The 25,674-nt window shown below is 35.6% G+C and overlaps 1 protein-coding gene across 5 annotated transcripts in view; it reads right to left on the reverse strand.

Moving 5' to 3' along the window:
* Positions 1-25,674, reverse strand: part of lrmda (leucine rich melanocyte differentiation associated) — a 597,893-nt gene that overhangs the window by 242,635 nt on the left and 329,584 nt on the right. For all 5 annotated transcript variants that reach the window (XM_073919573.1, XM_073919574.1, XM_021480581.3 and 2 more), the window contains 3 exon segments: positions 18,906-19,032; positions 17,543-17,682; positions 6,858-6,984 (listed from right to left, as the gene is read on the reverse strand). In XM_073919573.1, coding sequence (XP_073775674.1) covers positions 6,858-6,984; positions 17,543-17,682; positions 18,906-19,032 — 394 coding nt within the window.

The following is a 25,674-nucleotide window of genomic DNA, read 5'->3' on the forward strand; positions in this document are numbered from 1 at the left end:
ACTATTTGCCAACTTCCATGGCATTTAATGCACTGTAAAACCCAACAGTCAACTTTATCAAATGAAATGAGTGTAGTTAATTCAACATTTACTGAAAGTTAATTCTACTCATTTAAAAAGAGTTTTGAACTCAGAGTTGAAGGTAATGGGTTAATTAAATACCTCAATACTTCAACTTAAATGGAGTTCACAGTACTCATATAGATTAGTGTTTTTAACTCAAATGAATTGTAGCAATCGATTTTTAAAACTTATTAGGTTTTACAATACTCAGTTGGTTTGAATTATCTTAATTTATTGGGTTTTACTGTGCTCAAATTGCTTCATTTACTCAAATAGATTAAGTTCATAGTACTTATTAGGATTAGTTTCTGAACTTGAATCGTTTGTTGCAATCGGTTTATTCAAATGTTTTGAGTTAACTTAACTTTTTGGGTTTTACAGTGTGCTAATTAAGTGATATTTACATCAGTGGTTCTCAGGTCCGGACCTTGCAACGCACTGTTCTCAGATAATCAGCTCAATAGATGAGAAATACATGAACTGTGTTACAGCGTCCCTACAGTGTTTACTCCTCCCTGCTAACTTGCGCACTGGAAATCTTTACTTCACTTTAGAACCTTCATTCACAGGTTTGCTCAATGCTACTGCCTGCACTGGATGTTTTATAATATGAACACAAATTATTTTCACACTAGGGTTGGATACCAAAACCCGGTGCCATTATGGCACTGGTACTTATGTTCACGGGATGGACCGGACCTTATCAGCATATGAATTTTGGTGCGGAGAAGATAAAATGACTGTTCTAAACTGGCTGTAAAATATACCTATACCTTTAGTAATGGTTAATTAATGCATTTGCCTTATTTAAATAATCTAAACGTTTTAAAATTGTAATTATAATACTTTTTTACAATATTGTCTGTTTTTATTCCTTTTTCTGTAATAAATTTTTCATTTGCTGTATATTTTAATAATTTGATGACGTCATTAGGCTATATTGCATGGGCTAATTTATATCTAAAAAGCTTTGGCATTCAAGTTTGTTTTGAACTTGAAAGAGAGAGAAGCAGATTTGACCTGTCAGTGGGTGCACATGGCTCCTGAACAGGAGCGAATTTAACCAATAAGCAAGGTAAGTGCCTGCTTAGGGCCCCAGGACATCTGGGGGCCCACAATAAATACCCTAGAAGTTTCTATATGGTCTAACAAATACAAATTCACCTTAATTAGTACATCTGTGTAATTGTCCCCTCATCATGGATCATGGATCAGTCAAGCAGTCAAATCAGATGAAAATTTAGTTTTATAAACCAAATAGTTTCTTTATCATTTTTAGTTGTGAACTAGTTTTAAGCAAACAAATCTTTTAAAATGTAGAGATTGCGTTAAAATAAAAATATAGAAAGCATGACTAAATAAATAAATAAATAAAAACACATACGAAAAGTGCATATTACTGTAGGACTTCAGAAACTCTTACATGAAAGCACTCCTCGTAAACACCTTAATTATTTTACTGCCTATTAAGGCAAATAACTAGACTACAGATGGATATGTAAGCGTAGTCAGTAGTGTCTTCGAAGTCCTAATATCTACATTTCAAACCGAAAACAAGGTTATTTCACTTACCCCACTGGCAGACATTTTTGCTTGCTTTAAGGAAAAATTCTTAATTTGGATTATTTCTTCTGATGGTAAAAACAAAATAATATTTTTATTTACTCTAAGAATGTTCAGATATTTGGAAACGAGACAAAAAGAAAAGCATTTTTTTATTGTGACTATTTAATTTATGTACATAAATACTGTTTAACTCCCCATAAAACCATTGAATATTGCAATTCTAACTTCTGAAATTGTTTATAGCATACAAATAAAATATGGCAATATCAGATTTTTTTCAAAACTGTGCAGCCCTATTCCATTTAACTAAAACAAAATTACACTATTTTATAATGCTGTGTAAAAGTGCACTCACACTGCAACTAACATTCAGTAATTCTTTATTCATTAAACAATTAAAACTAAGCAGACAAGAAACAAAACAGTGGCTAAGACCTAACAGACAGGCATATATGAGATATTCAATGAGTACAACAATGCTACAACGGCACGCTGTCGTGTGCAGGGTTTGATGGGGAATTCGGAAAGCAGGAAGAGCTAATTACAGTCTGCTGTAACAATGTTAACGCCAGCATGTCTTTAAACGTAAGACACCCCGCTGGATGAAGAATAAAAGCAAACACAAATAACTAATTATGCCATCATCTTCTAGCTCGTTGCTGGCGCTCATTAATTGGTGACCTGCACTATTGGTCAGTAGACAATCGGCATGATGATGAAGCCAATTAGAGACAGAGAGTACACATGCCCCACAGAGCTTGTTATGGCTGCCACATCATGTCTCATCTAAATCAAAACAAATGCCGGGCAAACGTTGGCATGACAGCTGCGTCAGGCGCAGACATGGGACATCAGAGTACAGCCAACTTTCTCCCTCTCACCAGGCCCCTACAATAGCAGTTATTGTGGAGAAGACAGAGGCCTTACAGCAGAGTCTGTTTAATCTGCTTTAGTGTCTGACGGGGAACAAGCCAGAAATATTCTTGTCTGTTTACTGGAGACTTTCAGACTTTGGAAACATTAACACTTTGGCGGTTTGACTTGTTAAGCTTATAGATTAGGCATAATGATTTCAAGTCTGCATGAACTGGAAGCTGCAGTAATTTTTTGTTCATATTGTGACACAGTTACTAGAGAAATTAAATATTAAATGATAAAAAGGTGCGTGTGGCTTGTTTTGGTTTCTACTGCGAGCTGATTGGATGTTGTAAAATAAGCATTTCATTCAGAAAGATTGGTAACAGGGTTTCAGGAGAGTTATTACAACCTAAAAGGCACCTCCTCCTCACCATTTCTGTGGGTTGTCATCATAATGCTTTTAAATCTGACAGTTGGAGAGGCGTGGTTAAGTATATCAACCACGCATAATACCTCAGACATATGTAATCTGAGAATTTAACTGGAAACTGTTAGGAAGTGCATTTTTAGATTTTTAAGCAAAGATTACAAGGGCAAACATGCTTTATTTTTTTCTTGGCATGGCATGCACAGATAAAATGTTCTCCACAAAACTAGCATTTTGAGCTAATAAAATCTATTTGGTTTGTATTGAATTCAGGTGTACTTTATCAATATATGACGAAATTTTATAGCATTTATTAATGCTAGATAACATTGATTTCTTTCATTGTAAATACATTTTCAAATTGACTAAATTTAAAGTAGTAAATGAAGTAACTGATCTAAGGTATATTTATGTATTTTAGGGCTCCTCTTACGTTTTTTTTTTACTTTATTTTAATAAATGCAGGAATCCTAAAGATAATTTCAATACCTTTTTAAGACTTTTTAAAGACCTTCTCAAAATATTTTTAAACCTTATAGTCACTCCAAGTTCTAATCAGTAACAAACCTTTAACTTAATAAACAATTGTCATTAAACAGTTGTAGTTAAATAAATCAATGGAGTACAACAGAACTTAGAAGCTTGGAAGAACAAATTACGAGAACGTTTTCAGCAAGAGGGTTCAGCCCTGTTTAAACGCATCTTCCTCTAATCAGGAGTACGCAAATTTACATTTTCCGATTTTGCCGTCAGTTTCGCTTTATGGTTTCGCTACGTGGAGAGCATCACATTACCTTCATGCATTTGTTGCAAATTACACGACATTACCCGGATGGAGGAGCTTGGCTTGACCTATCCCAAACCAATTGAATGGATCATGCACGCTGTTGTTAATTTTAGGAGGAAAATAAATATATGTATGTTTTTTTTTTGGAGCTAAACACTTTGGACATCGCTTGAACAAAACCAAGACCTCATAAAAACGTGATTAAGACTTTTTAATACCTTTTAAGGGCCTTAATTTTCTTAATTGATTCATCAACTTTTAATACTTTTTAAGAGCCTACTCGCACTATGCTATTAGAACCGTGCCCAGGCCCATTTTCCGGATTGTTTGAGAATAGTGAGTGCTCTGAATCGGGCTCAGGCACATTTTAGTAGAGTGCGGTTCACTTGGCCTTTGGCATGGTACGCTTGTAGTGTAAGTGCAAACCGTGCCTGAGCCCGAAACTGAAGACAAGATGTGACTTTAATGGAACTGTTTCATATGGATTTATTAATCATTCTTACAGTTCAATGTATGCAAACTGTTGTAGATTTTTAAAGACACAAACCCCTCATTGCACGACAGCTTCACCTACAGCAAGTCCCTAATTCCTGCAGCACAAGGACTTTATAAATGTTTATGAGCATCACAAGTGGCTGATCTGTTCAGCAAAATATTTGACTGTGTCACTGCATCTTAAACAACTAAAACAATATGACTAAAGAAATCTCCACTGTGCTGAGCGAGAGCGCTTCCTGAACAGCACATCATCGAGGACGTAAGTGTGCTTAGGCGCGAATGTAATGTAAGTGCTGTCTGTCGGGGGAGGGGGGGCAAGCATGCTTCGGCCAGCATTAAGACAACTGTACATAGTGTGAGTACACCCTAAGACCCCGCGGACACCCTGTTTTACTTTTTAATTCAGCTGTCTAAGCGTAAAAAAGATTTGCAAAACTACACAACTGGTGCATCTTAAACTGTATACTTTCTTAATACTGTGTGTAGAATGTGAAAAAATTGTATGTGAGGTCATAGCATGCAATTCAGAGTAGTATACAATTCAGAGCATAAAAACCTACCATTTCCAAAACTCTGTACAATTGACTTAAGGCCAGCTTTTAGATGATAAATATGGCGGCCTATTTCAGCTGCCTTAAAATTGCAATGTGCCTTAACACACCTCTTTTCAGACCAGCATGCCCATGAGTGCATGAAGTGGCGCAAATGGATTTGCTATTTAAACAACGTTGCGCAAAACGTGAAAATGACTCATGCGCCAGGCAGAAAATGGCAACAAATCACACCCTACATCGGGTGTATAATAGGGCCCATATAGTTATAAAAAGATAGAAATCATAGAATAAAATGTAAAAAAAATACACTGTTCCTAATATTTGAAACACTACAAATGTATAATTACCAATAGATTGACGTGGACTGTAGGGCAGTAATACAGTATGTCTCTGCTTCAGAAATAAAAGCATAAACTTCTAAATTTTCATTCATTCATTTTCTTTTCGGCTTAGTTCCTTTATTAATCAGGGGTCGCAACAGTGGAATGAACTACCAACTTATCCAGCATATGTTTAACGCAGTGGATGCCTTTCCAGGTGCAACCCATCACTGGTAAACACCCATACACTCATTCACACACATACACGACGGTCAATTTAGTTTTTATAATTCAATTCACCTACACCGCATGTCTTTGGACTGTGGGGGAAACTGAGGCCCCCGAAGGACACCCACGCGAACATAGGTAGAAGATGCAAACTACACACAGAAATGCCAACTGACCCAGCCGGGGCTCGAACCAGCGACCTTGTTGCTGTTGGGCAATCATGCTACCCACTGCACCACTGTGACTCACTACTTTTAAACTTCTAAAATCTTCTTTTTTTTTTTTGCTGTGTGTACTCAATCCCCCAAAATACCACATAATGTCAAGCCTGCAAAAGGCAATTCCATTTTGAAAGAGAATATTTCATAGAAGATTTTTTACAAAAGATTTGGATTAGATGCAAACCCTGCAAAACTATAAACACTATCTAGGTCATTTATTGGAAGAGTTCGAGATATTTAGAGAGTTCACTGTACTTTTCAACAGTGCGGCCGCTAAGCATTAAATGCTGGAACTTTTTCAATAGCTGTGCTCAAAATGGATTTACTGTGGCATTTTGTTACCGTTTTAAAAGAAATTGTTTTATTTGTTTCACATGTGATCATTTATTCATCTCCATCACTCTCAAATCTGCATGTCCTGAAACGTCTCGTCTTATTTAAGCAGACAGGTTGCACAACACTTTATTTTCCATTTTCCAGTCATCTTTTCTCATTTTCCAACCGACAAACTATCCTCCAAATTAAAAACATGCCCGGATGAGGTTAACTCCTATGCATGCTTTTCAATCTTCAGTCGCTTTAATGCTGAAACAAAATAAGTGACTTCACCATCATTCTACTCTTTTTCTTTCTCTGTACACATGTATACACAACTCGCCGACCTGATTCAACCACAAGCTAAACATTTATGATTCTACAATTGCACAAAATCAAGCCATTCTTTCATAAACTCAAGTAGAGAGGTGGACGGAGATGTGCTTGAAAACTAGGGCTCTCAAATGCAAGAGAGAGAAATAATTGTGTGTGCGACGGATAATTAAGCGATAGTGACTGTCGTGAACGTGAGCTGTCAGTCCGATCGAGAGCGCTGTCACGCCACACGATGCAAGGCCGAGCGGACAGGCGCCGTCCACTTTGATCTGGGCTCATGCATACAGAAAGAGGTCAGGTCGTGGTCATTAAAAAGACCCTCCTCTAAACAGCCAGGCGAGAATGAAAGGCCACGTCTTCAAAGAGCTGCGTACAAGTAACCTCTTAAGAGTTTCTGACAATTTGCGGCGAACAAACAATGGAGGCTAAGAAGAAGTGGGATGGATTAGCTTACGGTGCCTTAGCCTTTTAAGTTCTTATAGTCATCCACACAGAAAGGGGAGGGTTACACAAATCATTCACATGGTCAGGGTGTCTAGTTATTCAGCCACGTTACATAAAGGAAAGATACTTAACCGGCTACTGAGTCACCTACTAAACCAGGCCGTTTTCTGTCGATTGGTAAAAGCTTTGATTCTGTAGTGTCATGCGACTCTGACTTTGTAGTAAATTGAAAGCACTTACTTGGTCATTTTTTGGCTTGACCACCTTCATGAAAGCTCCACGTGCTTGGGCCTCTGACCGCTCCCACTGGGTCACTCTCCTGGTGTCCAGGAACTTCAGATTTGTCAGCTTATGTAGTACAAAGTACCTACAGATCAAATTAAAAGTAGCAACACAAAGCAGATTTTTAGTAAACTGGATTACAGGTCACAAAAGCAATATGTTCTTGCTTTATAGAAGTTTACAGAACTTAGTTTTTAAACCTGAACAATTATAGTACATTTTGTACATTCAGAGATGTCTCTCTGCTATGGATGTGACAGATGTGAAATTGCCACTTGTGTGAATTTTATAAATCAAATATAATTGTTTGAAAACATTGACAGATACATTTTAGAGTATTTTTAAAGCACTGTAGAATACAAGCCTACACAAAAAAAATCGCAGAAACAGTTTTGCTATTTTGGCAAAAACTTAATTTGTTTCATGGCAAGGTTGGCATTTGCATGAAATTGCTCATATTCCATAAAAAAAAAAACGTTTACAATATCATGCTTACTAGTGCATAATTTTGCCTACTATCTGCTTTTGTAATGCTTATGGATACAAAACATCATTTACAAAAGTGTAAATGATCAAACCTTTTTAATTGCAATATATATATATATATATATATATATATATATATATATATATATATATATATATATATATATATATATATATATATATATATATTCTGTTGTGTATTTCTGTAATATTATTTTATATATTTTTTTCTTTTATATTATTTTAGCAGTACTTTAACGCGATGTAATGTGACCAGAAGCGTTGTTATCAGATGTTTTATTTTTCACTTCTGTTAAATTTATTTAGTTTATGTTGTAGATGAAACGAAATTGCCTAGAAATACAATATACATGTTAGGCTAAACACAATTCAAAGCAGATTCATTGTTTGGTAACAGTAAACCGCTACTTGCTTGTATCAAACTTGTCCTTACATCAAAACAACGTTGAAGTCAGTATGTTTGGTCGTTTACACTTAACAGCGTGTTTGTTGTTGCTGTTGAGTAATACTTTTGCACTCTCTCGTTTGATTTCCAGCGTGTCATCTTCTTCTATTGGATTGTCCCCTAAAGGCTGAATTACAGTCCTGCGCTACAGCGCCTTGTTAGTCAAACTGCGTTATTGCAGCCCCTTAGTTCAAGAGGTCCAAAAACAACTATATATTGTTTGACTCAACAAATCCTATAAATTTACCAGAATTCTAACCGGAAAATGAACAAACACATAAGCAAAAAGCAAAAATATATATATTCAATATAAACAAAATGTATTAAAAATAATAAATAATAAGCCTAAATAACTCAATAATTTGAAAGCTAAACTAAAACAACACTGTGTGCATTAAAAACATTGACGTTAACACATTTCAGATAATAAATTAACATGACTTATATTTAAATTATTATTATTATTATTATTATTATTATTATTATTATTATTATTATTATTATTATTATTATTATTATTGTTATTGTTATTATTATTATTATTATTGGTGCTTTTTAATATGCCTTGAGCAGGGTTGGGCAAAAATACATTGAAATCTTCATTCATTCATGTTCTTTTTGGCTTAGTCCTTTTTTAAAAAACGCAAACTCCACACAAAAAATGCCAACAGACCCAGCCGAGGCCCAAACCAGCGACCTTCTTGCTGTGAGGAGATTGTGCTACCCACTGCTCTAAATGTTTTTGCCACATACTGATTAACTATGTCAAGGTTTTAACTAACATTACAGATCAGCTACTGGCATTTTGAACAGCCAGTGAAGATTTGTAGGTATCGCCACTGTAGGACTTTTTTATTGTTTGTCTTATTTTCCTGTCTTATTTTGACTTGCTCCCGAAATTCACCCCTGCTATTTGTCTGTTACTTTCTTTTTTATGTGATGCATACTTTTCATCCATACTCCAAGCATTGATCAACGTCTTTAATATGAATTATTTTTTTAGTCTGATATCAAGCCTAGACAAATAACCAAAAAAGCACCAATCTGAGGCCACATTTTTACGAAGTCATTGTGTAGACTTCTTACAAAGTATTTTACAGTAAAAATACAAGTCATTAAAGTATTTTGATACGAAATATAAACCCATTTTCATAAACCCTATTAGATACAAATTACAAAATACTATTTTGTATTTAAAATCTGTAATACATGTACCATAAACACTACCCATCCCTGACCTTGAGTTTGTACAGTGCTGGGTAAAACTGCATTTTCTTATTGTGCACCTTGGGCATGGAATAATTAGCAAAAATATTTCAAACTAAATGAAATTGGTCTTTTGGTGAATTTTTTGTTGAGAGGATTGATGAATGTCTTGTATTTTAAAATTGTTTACTGTACGGCCGTTACCTTGGCCAGGTCTTTTTATAAAACAGATTTTAAATCCTAATGAGATTTCCAGGTTAATAATAACAATAATAAATAAATAAATAAATAAAGTCATATCATTTTTTTTTTTTTTTGCATGTATGTATTTATTTATTTATTTATTTATTTATTTATTTATTTATTTATTTATTTATTTATTTATCTATTTATTTATTTGTTTGTTTGTTTGTTTGTTTGTTTATTTTATTATTATTTTGTACTTCAAATCAATAATACAGCTGTCATTATATTTTAGCAGTAATGTATTTTGCATGGAAAAGTTTGAAAACAACATTAAATACCTATATCCACCACAAGTTTACAAAGGAAAAACTGACTGTGGCACAAAGGCGACGAATCAAACTCAAATCTGCAAGACAACTACATAAAATAAATCTCAAACCAACACTCCCGTCAAAAGGCATTAAATTAACCGCAGCGGTGTTTGTAAATAGGTAATTAACTTCAAAATATGTAAAAATACGGACAACATACAAACAGATGAAAACCCCGCATTGACAGAATCTGCCAAGCTGTCATTCGCGCAGCTTCACAGATATCTCTTTACGCTTTCGCACACTCTCTGTCTTTCATTCAGCGAGAGAAAATGACGTGAGATAATAGCAGGAATACATAGATGACAACAGATTCTTTCACAGGCTGACTGGAATGGAGGAAGAAGCATGTCAAGACTTCAAACGGAGAGAGAGAGACAGAGAGAGACAGACAGACAGAAAGAGAGAGAGAGACACTAAGTGGAGGGTGTGAACAGATGTGTATATGGGCAGTGACAGATTCCCAACCGAGCTCTCATGCAAAAGCCAGCAACAAAGCCGTGATGATGACAATGATGAAGGACGAAGGCGAACCCATGCTACGTGTTTATTCCTGATGGATCACAGAGAACACAATTGCAGATTGATCCTATTAAGATAAGCCTGAATCCAAAACGTGCAGGGATGTGTTTTCCACCGCATCTATTCAGAGTTTATCTGTATTTGCATAAACAGGCCAGTCTGTCTCTTGTGCATGTGCTCACTCAAATGTGTACATCAGTACAGCAAAAACGCAGTACTGTAGATTAGCTGTAGATCAGTTGTCTGAAATACAGACGACAGATAGTTACTTGAGCAAAACTAACTTTTTATTTTGGTTTTACTTTTTATTTATTTTATTTTATTTTAATTTTACTATTTATTTATTTTTTTATTTTTTTTTGGGGGGGGGGTAATTTGAAATTAATGTAATGTTTTAACTAAATTATTATTATTATTATTATTATTATTATTATTGTATAAATGATATATATATATATATATATAAATATATATATATATATATATATATATATATATATATATATATATATATATATATATATATATATATATATATATATATATATATATATATATATATATATACACACAGTTGAAGTAAAAAATAAATAAATAAATATATATATATATTTAGTATTTAGTATTTCTATATACTGTACATACATGCATATATATATATATATATATATATATATATATATATATATATATATATATATATATATATATATATATATATATATATGTGTAATCTTTTAAAATTTTTAAAATAATTTTATTTATGAATTTTATGGTAAATTACAATAAAAAAAAAAAACAATTGAATTTTAAAAAGTATAGATAGTATCAATGTAAGCATGTACAATGAAATCAAACACCCCAGCATATAGGCACACAACGTCATAAGACGTGAATATAAGGTAAGATTTAGGTCATGACATCGAGTGACTAAAAATGAATGTCTAGCCAGCGTCTAAGGACAACATTACTTTGACATCCAATAACGACACTAAATGACGCTGATATTTGGTTGATTTTAGGTTGTGTTGAAGAGTGACCAGAATCCAACATCAGGCCAACATCTTAAACAAACGTCATATTGATGTCAAACACTGACATTTGTTCATCAGGCAACCAAAATCTAACGTCTGATAGATGTCAAAGTGGTAAAGTCCACAAAAAGTCAAGCTGTAACATCACTAGATGTTGATATTTGGTTGATTTTAGGTTGAACGTTGGACACTGACGTCAGCTTGACGTTGAGTTCTGAAGTCAACTCAATTTTAATTTCAAAGCAAAATGCCATGGCCCCTGACATTGGGGTACAACGTCAATCTGACGTCATGTTAATGTTCTGTGCCTGCTGGGACAACCCACTCTACTTTGAACTTAGGGAAGAAAAAGAATCAATTTGCTGGATCAATGACTATATTTGACAATTAAACAAGTTCTTGTGCATATTTCCGAAATGGGTCCCACATTTTGTTGTTAAACTAGTTAGATCAATCTTAAGACAAAGAAAAGGAAAAAGAGGACATCACAAATAGACTGCGTTGGGGTTGGAGGTTTCTAATACTTCCACCTAAGCAATATTAGTCGTTTGGCCAGAAGCACAATAAAAGCTATGCAATCAGATTGTATCTTTGTAAGATTATATGACATTGAAAAATTCCCAAAAGGATTTTCTTCAAGGGAAAGTTTTTTTTTTTTTTACTTAATTGAAATATTTCCCAAATAATGTTAAACCGAGCAAGACATTTTTTTTTCCATTGTATTTATTGTAATATTTTTTCTTTTAGAGAAAGTTTGATTTGTTTTATTTTAGCTAGAATAAAATAATTATTAATTTTTAAAAACCATTTTAAGGTCAATATTATTATCCCTCATACATATATATATTTTTTGATCTTCAACAGAACCAGCTGTCATTAGGTGTGAGATGTCATGGTTTTGGAAGCATCCGATAGACAAATTGACAACATTTGAGTAAATTGGAGGCATATCTGTTTTTATAATTTGAGGCAAACCTCAAACACATCAGAAAGAGAATTGTGGACATCCATAAGTTTGGTTCATATTTGGGTATACTTTCCAAATGCCTGAAGGTGTCACGTTCATCTGTTCAAACAAGTATAAACACCAATGGAATGTCCAGCCATCATACCAGTTAGGAAGAAGAGGCACTCTGTGTCCCAAAGATGAACCTGCTTTGGTGAAAATGTGTGTATTAACCGCAGAACAAAAGCAAGGCCTCATAAAGATGCTGGCTGAAGCTAGTAAGAAAGTGTCGTTATCCATGGGCTGAAAGGCTAATCAGATAGCAGTGCCAATGCACACAGAGAAAAATACTTCTTTTAATTAATTTACAGTGTTACATGTGGTGGAAAAAGGGAGAAGCTTACAAGTCAGGGAACACCATCCCAACTGTGAAGTTTGGGGGTGGCAGGGTCATCTCGTCAGGCTGTTTTCCTACAAGAGGGACTAGTGCACTTCACAGAATAGATGGCATCACAACAAAAGAAAATTAAATAGAAATATATACATAATAAAGTCTTAAGACATCAGCCAGAAATCAAAGCTTAGCTGATGTTTTAGAGTGGCCATCACAAAGCTGTGAGTTTAACTTATGGGCAGAGCTGAAAAGGTGTTTGTGAGCAAGGCAGACTGCAAACCTGACTCTGTTACACCAGTTCTGTCAGGAAAAGTGGGCCAAAATTCCATCAAACCATTGCGAAAACCTTGTGAAAGGATACCCAAAACGTTTGACAGAAGTCATGTCATGTAGTTTAAAGGTAATGTTACCATATATATATATATATATATATATATATATATATATATATATATATATATATATATATATATATATATATATATATATATATAAATATATATATATATATATATATATATATATATATATATATATATATATATATATATATATATATATATATATATATTTCATTTATTTTTATTTTTATTTATTTTTTTTTTTGTATAGTGTATGCAAACTTCTGACTGTCAAGAAATTATATTTAAAAAAAAAAATCTAAAAATTCTCACTTTCATAATTCTGGAATTAAGCAAAATAATTATATTTTGGTAACTTTAAAACACCTAAAACAAAAAGTGTGTAGTCTACATTAACATAAAACATTAAATCCAATGGTTTTGTGGCTTTTACAGTGTATGTTTGTTACCTGACAAAAGTCGATCCCAGTTGTAAGAGCAACAAATAATAACTTGACTTCTAATTGACCATTTGGAAAAGTAGCAGCAGGTAGATTTTAGATCTGTTGAACTTCATCCCAATCATCACAAATACTGCAGAATACCTATTATTACCTGCATGGAACCAAAATTTTAATAGAAATCAGTCAAGTTTGGTGAAGGAAAAATCATGGTTTGGGGTTACACTGAGTATGGGGGTGTGCGAGAGATATGTAGAAAGGATAGCAACATCAACAGCCTGAGGTATCAAGACATTTGTGCTGCCCATTACATTACAAACCTCAGGAGAGGGCAAATTCTTCAGCAAAATAGCACTCCTCCTCATACTTAATGTTGTTTTACTTCTCAAGAAAAGAAGGTCAAGGTGCTCCAGGATTGGCCAGCCCAAACACAAGATATGAACATTATTGAGCATGTCTGGGGTAAGATGAAGGGGGAAAGGAGGAGGAATTGAAGATGAATCCAAAGAATCTTGATAAACTCTGCGAGTCCTGTAAGAACACTTTCGTTGCCATTCCAGATGACTTTATTATTAGATTATTTGCATTGCAGAGATCTATGGGTCTTTGGATCTATGAATGAGCAGTCTTCCAAGCTCATAGGAGTCATACACAATATAAATTTTATACTGCGCACTATTTCTGTCAAGTGGCAAGCCTTTTGTCAGGAAGTGTAAACTTCTGGTTACATTTATGTAACAGTAAATGTACTTATCAGCTGAACAAAATGTGCAGCCAAAGTTGAATACTTAAAAGTGACTTTCCTTACATCCCGAACCCTAAATAAATGCAATTCTAACAATAATGCTACTGTTTAGAAAAACAACTATTAAAGTAACAAATTCCTGAAGAGTGACTAAGCAGACAGCGGTGCGGATTTGTTTTGTTTACGGTTATGATTCAATCACAAACAAACATAATAACAGCCACTGTTAGCAGAAAAATATGCAGGTGTTTTCCTGACGATTGCGAAACTGTTTGTGCTGATCTAACAGATGGTTGGAGCAGCTCTGCAGCAAGTGTTGTTTAAAGCACCCCAGGCAAAACTGGCCCTAAACTTTCTGATCTTCAGCAAACACAGATATTTAAGCCCACACACACGTCATGATGTCAAGAGACAAGCATGCAATCACAGACAGCATTGGGCTGGAGAACGTTCTAGAGAGACAGGACATACAGATGGCTGTCGCCGTGTCGAGCGCTGTACTTCTTCAGCTAAAAAAGAAAAAAATAGAAATGACAAAATACTCCAGAGCCCCAGAAGTAAACAATGATGAATGAGCCGAGCGACTGCTGTAAAATACAGCCGAGTGTATTTACGCTTGTTTATTTCATTTGACTAATTGAAATAGTGCAAAGAGGCGTGCGATATTTCACAGCGTCATTACGGCTCGTATTTTTCTTTTTGGAATTTTTTATTTAATTTTTTTAGCTCTCAGAGAAGTGCATAGCCCAAGGCCAGTCCTGCCATGACCTGAGCACTCGCCTAACCCTGTCAGACATAAAATCTGCATTATGCTCAAACTGATGTATTACTATGTGACACATTATGAATATTACATCACAAACACACAGCTGCTGTCAGTCAGGGAGAGAATGGTCGTCCTCTGCACCAAGTGAAGCATGGGAGACAGTGTGCGAGAGTGGCGCCTATTGGGTTCATCTGTATAGTAAATGATTCATACTGAACACAGTGTCAAGAAAAATGCACTTAGGTCTAAGGTAGACAAAAGAATGCGTTTCTCCCTCCCTTCTTCCCACCGCCTGGTTTCATGTTGAAAACCTGACAAATGGTGGTAACATAGCGTGGCATTGCACTCCCATAGGCCTGGGCTTGATAATGAATGCATCGTTTCATCTTGTAGGAAAGGATAGCAAACACTCATTTGTGGTTATCACAATTCACACATGAAATCGATTTTGCAAGTCTAGAAAAAGAAAGAAAGCAAGAAAGAAAGAAAAAAAAAGCAGGTGAGTAGCTTTAAGAGGAGTGTGGTTATAGCCTAAAGTATCAGTCTTTGCTTGTGCAATGTGATTTATGGTGTTGTGCAACAGTCGTTCATCCAAATAAAAGATTACTGAAAGTTGCCAAACTACACACTCCTGGGGTATTTCTCCTTTTTCACAAGAAATGAAAACATATCAGCAAAACAAATTGTGTATATATTTGTGTATTACTCTGCCCACATACAGCGACAAGCAGAGGACATTCAAATATTCCCATGTATAGAGATCAAATGTTGCTGCTGTTAGGCAACAATGTACTTTTGAGTTTTTTTTTTTTTTTTTTTTGGTCGAATATGTAGTTGTTTATATTGCAACTATGCAGTTTACTTATAAGTATAGTGCCTATTTTATATGTTTATAATTTCGAAGAGACAGCGTGTCGGTGGACATTAGCCTATTAGTGAGCAGAGCGAAGACGGTTGACATTGTCCATCCACAAGATGGTGACAGAGACAGCAAAAAAATAAAAGCCCTTAGAGGGAAAAAATAGTGTAATTTTAAACTACAGCAGATCAAATCATTATTAAACTGGTGACATTCTGAGTTGATCTCTCTCTTTTGTAAGTTGAAATGCTGTATTCATACCACAGCAATTGTAGTGTACTGAGTGTGAGATGGGACTCGCAGATAAGGAATATGTGCATTTTGTGTTGGCCACTCTTTGCATAACCCTGAGTTACTTTTTGGTTGGCCATCTGTTTGTTTGTAATGAGTCTACTGTTTTCTTTATTGCAGAGTTCAGTAAAAAGAAAGAAAAAAGAAATGTCTGCATGTGTTTGGCAAATTTCCTTATCGCAAACAACCCAGTAATCTAGTAGTGTTGGCGCTGCTTTGGCTTTTTTGAGGTTAACTATTGTGATCTCACGACTGAAACAGAAAAATACTGAGAATTGTCTCTAGACTGATGGCATTTCATGCCATTTAGCCTTATAATCTTAATAAACTAATAAACTATCAGCAAAATCCCCTGTTTTGTCATCACTTTAGATATTAACATGCTGATTCTCACTTTAAATAATCATTCAAATATAGCTCTAAAATGACGATAGTAAATTAGTAACGATTTCTGCTCTTCTGACATCTGCAGATGTAAATGAATGGCAGAAGAATGTAGTTCCTCATACAAAAGGGTTTTTAGACTCTTGTGTTTTTTTTTAAATATATTCATGATTATGCCGTTGAATTGTTATATAAATGCAATATCACACTTGTATACAGTGCGGTATGGCTGTATATCATCACTAGTGGGACATTAAAGTGTGTCGCACACTGGATGCGCTGCGACACGGCACGCACATGACAGTTGGAATTATTAAACTCCAGAAGAGCACATTCGTATGTTATTTAATATGAAACTATTCAGATGGAGCTCTGGCACAGCAGAAATATGAACAGTGCCTGAGTCATGGCTGGGTGCCGCGCTAGCCGCCGACTTGTGGCGCCAGTGTCGTACCCTGATAGAAACCTGTTTAGAATTATGTAATGCATGGCACTGTGTGGCACAACACAGCGCTTCTGGTGTGTGACCCCTTATATGGCAATACACACCTCCCAGCAGTGCTGATATACAGCCATATCGCACTGCTACTCATATGATATTGCTCATATTAAACAAACCAAAACTTTGTATAATTCAATTTAATTTATTCTTGTGATAGCAATACGGAATTTTCAGCAGCCATTTTTCTAGTCTTTAGGGTCACATGAGCCTAAATCTAATACTAGCTCAGTGAGTGATGTTCTGCCTTTTGTTGTAAACAGTATAAAAGATGCAGTCACTGTAGCTACAGTATTGCATAGAACCTATACATTAATGCACACGCCTTTTTTGTCAAATGTTTATTAAATTAGCACACACCTGAACTATGAACTAATGCTGCCAAATATTTATTTATTTATTTGTATTTTTAATAAATATAAAGTACAGTCATCACTTACAAATCGCTAAATGTAAATTTGAACAAATTTAATACACCCTTGGCAAATTAAAAATTAATAATAATGCTTTAAGTGGTACTGTGAATAATCTAGAATCTGAAATAGTCATAACTTATATTAAAACACAAAATTTCTTCGTTTTATTTATTATTATTTTTTTAAGTTTCAAAGAAATCCCAAATTTCCACTGTAGATTCAGATTTTTGTATACATGTGTATATTTACTGAAAATGTGAATGTTCTGACCTGTATCTCTGATAGTCGTCCTCATCTTTATCCATGCTGACCAGCTGGTTGGGACAGGCCTCGTTTCCCAGAAGGCTCAGGTATTCCAGGGCTGGCGTCACTTCCACCAAATGCTCCAGCAGGGCCTCGATGTCGGTGAGGTGTCACAGGGCAGAGGTCAAGGAATCTGGGCTGTTAATTACATTAGCATTTACTCTGCACTCTCGCCTGGTCTGGCCAGCAAGCACAACTCAAATTCGCTGAAACCTTCCAGAAAAGAGCTCAACAGACATTGTGCTTGTAAATACAAAGAACGGGCAAATTTAAGGGCGAGATTTTGGCATTTGCTGCGAGTTTGGCTGCTCTCTTCTCTCGTTCCTCTTCCCATTTCCTGGGTGGCTTAGTGCAGAACATTAAAAACATTGACAAAATGATGGATGCCTTGTGGTAAAAACAGTTAGTGACTCCCTGAGCCATGGACACCCCCCCTTCACCCAGTGCAGGGAAACAAACAGCCACTTCACAGAAAATTCATCACTAATACATTCACTTCATTGGAAAATGGTGCCCGAAACGTGTCAAAATACAACCACACTAATGCAGCACTTGAATTTCAATGGCAGCAGGCCACTACAGGATGTAAATAATTGGCCCATTAGCATGTGCAGACCACTTCACAGCAGAATTCGGGTCTGAGCTGCTGACACTCTGTCGGAGGAGAGCTGTTTGGAGAACAGAGGGTGAGGCTGCGTCATTATTATGTAGATGGATAGCATCCAGCGACAAACAGCAGAGCATAAATTTTCGTCAGGCTAGCACATTTACTTTCGCCATTTATTTCTCTTTGCGTCTCATCACACAAACTAAATGTAACGTGTCATAGTGATGTAATTGTTGACTGTCAGTGGAAGGAAACCTGAAATTTCTAGTCTGACTTTAAAGATTTGAATTTTTTTTTTTCATTTTTAGCTTGAGTTAGCTTGTGTGTTAGCTTATCAAACAGTTAATTCTATACTGGGAGTTCAAATTTGGGTTAACAAACTCTGTTTGCTCTGCTCTTTGCTCATGTGGCTCTATGCTAATATATTGTAACAATGATATGGGTCACGCTGATATGATCTGTTTCTAAGAAAGAGCTTTATCTTTCAGTCATGAGACTGCACTGAAGATTTCGTTTAGCCTCTCCTCCACTAGAGGTCACCATGGCACAAACTCAAGTGAAGCAAGCCTATTAGACAGGAGCTCAATTTAACACAATAACATCATTTACAGAGGCAAAGTGTGGCAAAAGGAAATCCTCCACTGTATCTCAGAGGAACCCTCTGAGTATCCTGTCGTTTTGGTCAAGCATGAAAGCTGCAAAGCAAAGCTAGAGAAAGGATATTTGGTTCTTATTGAGCGTTAGGGTATGGAGCCGTGGTAACCTGGGCAACCGGAGGTCATTTCCGAGAAGATTGTTGTCCACAATCAGCTCTTCCAGTTGGCTGAACGCTTTCAGGCCTGTCAGTGACCTGCAATGATAAGGCAAGAGAGGAAAAATGATATGGCCCTAAATCTGGGCAGCCATTATGTGCAGAAATAAATATTTCAGGCGGGTTCTTTCACAGGCCGGAATAGTTTGGGCTTGGGACTGTCAGGAGAGTGAATGATAAGAATTAGTGGCGCTAAGATCCCCTGGCATGGTGCGGCATCCTTCACACGCTGGCAGTGTGAGTGATGAGGGTCACTCGTGAGTAGCCAGGATTCAAAACAAAAGGGCTTCAGAAATGCAGTGTGCGGGATGAATTTGTCAATGTCTTGTGCCTTCAGGCACCCAGCTTTGCCTGACCCTAACCCTCCATTCCCAAGATAAATAACTCTGTCACAGTTCACCTTCACTCCCCCAACACAAATTTAACTCGTCATCCATCATTTTCCCAGCGCAGCTATAATGCCTAGCCACAAACGGAAAAGAGTACAACTTCTGCAACTTTCACCACTTAAGAGTTAAAAACAATTGCTTTTAGGGGGTAAAAGTTTGACGTTTCTCCTTTTATTCACCATCACGATACCTAATCCCCATGCACACAGTCCCCAAGGACTTTCTCTCTGTCTAGGTCTTTTCCCCGCCCTGCGCTGGCATAAACATGATGGAGGGTGGTGCTCAGGGTAATGTTGGGGCCTTCCAAAGTTCATGGTGTGGAAGGTGCATAAAAGCCCGGGTGTGTGTTTCTAATCCTTCAAATGGCAGAGGCTGACATCCTACAACGTTAATATGTCCACCCTTAGTTAATTGACATTTAGATCTGTCAGAGTCCTTGAGCAAAGAACAATCTGATGTGATTTTGAGGTGAAATGGAACAATAACACTTGCATGGCATAATCTTATAGACATGGGCCGGTATAAGTTTCTGGTGGTATGATAACCTTGAATAAAAGTATAATCATGGCATCATTTTTACTGCTCTAAAATAAGTTCTTTTTAAATGTCTTAAAAAAAAAAAAAAAAAAAAATCCTGCATTGAACACAATATATTACAATTTAGGAAACATTTATGATAATTTGGAACATTAAACATGTCAAGGTACACATTTAAATAAATCATTGACTTCTGCTGTCTTCATTAGTTTCAAAAACAGAGTTTTCATTACAATACATGAAAAAAAAAACACTCAAAAAAATGTTAACATATACCTTAGAAATGGTATATCATATTTTGTTTGCAGTTTTAACACCTTAACTTTTCCAAAACGCAGTAAACCTTGAAACCAGTTATTGTCCCATGCCTATAATCTTATCAATTTGGTTTGTTGTGAGACCCTTTGTGGCATAAACAGCATGGAAAATCCCATGGCAATCTGTGAAGAAGCTTAAATGTTGATTTCTAGCCAGGTGAAGTCTGCCTTTGGAAGACGCCCAACTATTGTACCAACGAACAAATCGGTCCTGCTGTCAGTGTCATAAAACTCTGTTGTTGTGTTATGCAAATACCTCGCTCTTATCGTGTACAACATGGCTGATGAAATTTTATGGTCTTTAGATGAGGAACAAAGTAAAAATATTACAGTGGAGCGCCAACAACTCCAATCACATGAGAAATACGTTCAAATTGAGCAAAACTGCGTATGCGGAAAAATGTCCCTGCTCGATAAATGAAAGCTGTTTTGCGAGCCCCCTCCACCTGTTTGCCTCGCCTGTATCTGGGCGGGTGTAATGTTATTAGCCGCTTAGTTAAGAGGCATCCACGCGTCACAGGGGGTTGCTTATTAATTGTTGTTTTCGTGTCACTACTGCTGTGTGCAAAAGGTGATTTAATCAGTTAAATTCACAGCCAAGGGAGCGGCCAAATCGCGTTCAGAACAACAAACAGGGATTCAACCCTAATTTACCCACAACGCATTGTGCCTAAACATTTGCACTGCTGTATTATTTGCAACATCTGTACAGTGCAGAAGTGGCAAACTTTCAAAATGTGGTACTAACTGAATGATTAATTGCCATGTGTTTTTATTGGTTCGCCTGAAATGTAGATTGTTGTTCACTTACTCCTTGCAGCCTTACAATGGAAGCACAAATCTACCTTAGTGAAAAATATGAAAATATACTAAAAAAATAAATGAATAAAGACATTAATTACAAATCATTAAACAATTACAGACACCCAGAAGTGATGTGATGGTGGGGAAAAATGGATAGGAGAAAAGAGTACTGAGTAATAACAATATATATATATATATATATATATATATATATATATATATATATATATATATATATATATATATATATATATATATATATATTTGCGTTCATTTGCAAAGATATTCCGTTCCCTTGCAAAACTGTTGTTTCACAAACACTTCCTGTTGACTTCACACATGTCAACCCTACCTTTTTTGCTGGGATTCTCCTAAATTTCACCATTCTATCCCACTTTTATCCTGTCATTAAGTATTTTCCCATATTTCTTGAAAGTACGTTAAAATAATTATAAAAATGTCTGCATTTACTTTCTTTGTATTAAAGCTGTGTGTCAATCATCGCCCTTTATATGCAACCTGAATCAGCGAATGCATGTATAAGTGCTGACTGACGGACGAGCTCTGTATGATTAACTCATCCAGCTTCTGTACATGCTATTTAAAGAGGAGCTAAAGTGCAGGACACTTTGGGATTCGCGTTTTTTTAGGTCATACTTTATTTTGATGATCCATTTGTTGAATTTAAATTACATTGCATCTAAACTAATTCTCATTAAATCATAAGTAGACTGTTAGGTTGGGGTTAGGGTTAATTTCTTATAATCAGTTAAATGTCTGTTGAAGGAGCAGTAAAAGCAGACAGTCTACTAATACTTATATGGACCATCAAAATAAAGTGTTACTGTTTTTAACAGACAAATACACAATAATATGTAAAAATGTCCATCCTATGCGTTTTATTTTAAACACAACTCATTTTCTCTTAAATGTGCACAGTTACTAAGATCAGCTTCTGTACACATCAGTTAAAGTGACACCTCAAAATGTGAAGAGTGGCAAATGAATCTTTTTTTAAAATATTTTTTAGATTTATTTTTGGTTTTTTTTGCTTTTATTAGATAGGACAGTAATGAGACAGGAAGTGAAGTGGAAGAGAGAGAGAGGGGGGTAGGATCAGGAAAGGTCCTCGAGCTGGGATTCAAACTTGGGATGCCCTAAAGTGCTGCCACACTATATGTCGGCACCAATGCTTACTTTGTGAATTAAGAGGTCCTGGAACAGATCGGGGTAATGAACCAGCATGTTACCTGAGGATGAGGTACACTAAAGCAGGTCGCACACCAGAAGCGCTGCTTAGTGATGCGCCGCACAACGCCATGCATTTTAGAATTCTAAATATAGGTTTCTAACAGGGTACACACACCGGCGCCGCAAGTCGGCAGTGCCCAGCCACGACTCAGGACACAGTTCATATTTCAGCCGCACCACAAAGCGCCATCTGGTTAGTTTCATGTTAAATATCATGTGAATGTGCATGTCTGGTATGTGATACTTTAAACTGTCATGTGCGTGCCGTGTCGCGGCACCGAGCGGCGCTTCTGGTGTGCGACCTGCTTAACACTAACCTCAACCTAATAATCTACTTATAATCTAATGAGAACTACCCATTTTTTCCTCACCATTACGTCCCTTCCGGGTATCTATCTATATATCTATATATTTATCTATATATATATATATATATATATATATATATATATATATATATATATATATATATATATATATATATAAACTAAAAGACAATGTATTATACAAAAAAGTCACAACTGTGTGATCTAAAGTAAATGTAAATTTGAGGCAACATGGAATAAAAAAGAAATAGAATAAGAAACTAAATAACAGGACAAAAAATGTGTTTTATTGTACGGTTGTTTTTTTGTTTTTTTGTTTTTTTTTTTAACATGCAAAAATGGCATTGGGCATTGTTTGTCATCCACTATGACTACAAAGCAAACAGTCATGTCCAAAAAGATAATAGTTTATACCATTACACAACTTTGACATAAAACAGATTAGACTAATATTGTGTAGCCTAAAGGATAACACTTTATGTATGGATACCTTGCATTCTGCATATTTAAATTAGCTTGCAAAGCTTTGCCAAGTTACATTTAAAAATAAATACAATGTTTTTTGACACTTCAATGGAATTTCTTTGTTTCTCTGATTGACACAGACACCTTGATCTGTTTTTATATGGAAAGTCTTTCACAGAATAACAAACAACCTAAAGGTGAGTAAATCCTGTACATTCACTTATGAAAACCAAATGTCAATACACAAGCAATCTAAAACTCAATCACACACAAACACCCTCTCAGGTAGGAACCTCTCTGATTTACACCTCGTCCCCATGGGGAATCCAAAACTGACTGCACATTTTCACCAGCGTCTTCAAAGTCACACCACAATGACAGAATAGCACAATGCAGGGAGCGCCGTCTGATCTAAGGCAAGAAGGAGAGAGATGGACGGGGAGACATGAGAGAGAGAAAGAGAGATAGATTTAACGAGCCACACCAATGAACCCACTCCTTGTTAAGATAATTATGATCAAGCTCATTGTCACAGTGAATATCTCAACATGTTTGCCAGTGCGGCACGTCTGGCTCGCGCTGCTTGAGTTACCACAAGAGCTTTAGCTGCTAAACAACACACTGTGCTGGAACAACACATGATTATGTTGTTAAATACGGTGACCAAGTGACCATGATGCAAGTGTAGGACAGGTCAAAGATATCTTATGTGGGTAACCCTAATGGATTGGCAATTTGTGTTTTGAATCCAGTCATTTATAATAATATTTGAATTCAGAACAGTTTTTGAGTAAAAATACAGACTAATGCTGAGTTTACTTACAAATTATAGATCTGTTATGACTGATTAAACTATTTTAGTCAATTAAAACTAAAACTATTGGTCAAAAAACATATTTTCTAACTTAGAATAAAGAAATCAGTTGAAGCCAATTGCAGGGCTATTCATTGGCGGGCCACCATTCTGGCCCTCCAAATGGTGCGACCAAGACATCAAAAATAAATTTAGTTTAGTCGAAAAATGGCTGCTATAGTTATGAAGTGTGTCTGTTCAATAAGGCACAAGTTGCAGTTGAAGGCTGCGCAGAGAGTGAGTCAAGTGACATTAAGCGAGTGGCGCGGGCAGCCGAAAACATTTGGATATTAAAGCCTTTTGTACAATGCACTGATATCGTTAATAGGAATGCAATGATTAGCCGATTTCACTATTAACCGTGCTTATATTAATTTCGGTTACTTAATCGTAAAGACTTCTCAATGCCGCGTTTCTGTTGCACGGAACCAAACTGGTGCATCTAAACAAAGTTGTGCCAACTGTGTGCTAGTTTAAAGTTCTGCGCTTATACCGAGGCTAATACGCACACACAAAGGATTAACTATAGCAGCAGGCCGTTTACATATTGTGTCTTTTCCGCACACAAATTCATTACTTCCAATGGAGATGTGCGCATATTGGTAGAGGTGCACATGCTGCTCACAAGCCTGTCGGTCCACTCGAGTCCTCCTAGCGCACACACTAGAAATTATCTCACGCTGTAGTGGTAAAAGCTGTATGTGGCTTTCAGTGCAATGTTAACAAAAGATACGCCAGACAAATGATTACAAATTCTTAAAATTATGAATGAACATCTGTATAATAATGTATGAACGCAGATAATAACAACAGTTAATTTAAATTCTTAGCTAATATAAAGCTTAAATTAACATTAAACAAATACTATTTTTTTATTTATTCTTATTTTTATGTATTTTTTATGGTTTTGTTATTTATTTTCTTGTAAAATGATCACCTGTTTAAATCAAAAACGTTATCATTTATTTTTAAGTCCAAAGAGAGGCTATTTTTTGTTTATTGTTTATTAATATTTTGTGCTGTATTATTCAGTTACAGAGCAGCAATAAACAACTCTTTTGCTTCGTGTTTGCGTGGGTTTCCTCGAGTGTTGCGGTTTGCCTCACAGTCCAACAACATGCGGTATAGGTGAATTGGATTAACTAAAATTGGCCGTATATAAGTGTGAGCGTGTGTTTCCCAGTGCTTGGTTGTGGCTGTAGCAAACATATATTAATTAAACAAACTAAAAATTAAACTAAAGTTCATAGCCAATTTAAAAATATTACTGACATAAAAACTAACTTAAAAACGTAAAACTATAATAACCTTATTACAGCCAGATTTCTCCAATTACAGACTACATTTGCTTTCAAATAAGACGACCAGATCTCTTAACTGTTTGTAATACTCTGTTAAAAGCTCCCCTTAGATTATTTTTTTCTTTTTGCTAACAACTGAATTTAGATATTGAATGACAATAATGACTATGTATTGTTTACAAGACACTTTATTGACATTATTCCAAAGTTGAAACACTGATTTAGTGATTATTTGAGACATTTATTTATGTTTTTTTTTTATCCTGCCATAACTACAGTAAATTACTTCCAGACCTGACTTAATTTCCTCTGTGCTCTCTATCACTGACACACCTGCCTGACACCAATAACATAAAACATAATGAGTCATCAGTCAAAACGATATGGCAGCTAATATGTCCTGCATCTCTAAACTTTACTTATGACAAATTAAGCTAA

This window comes from Danio rerio, chromosome 13 (genome assembly GCF_049306965.1).
Source record: "Danio rerio strain Tuebingen ecotype United States chromosome 13, GRCz12tu, whole genome shotgun sequence".
Classification (NCBI taxonomy): Eukaryota; Metazoa; Chordata; class Actinopteri; order Cypriniformes; family Danionidae; genus Danio; species Danio rerio.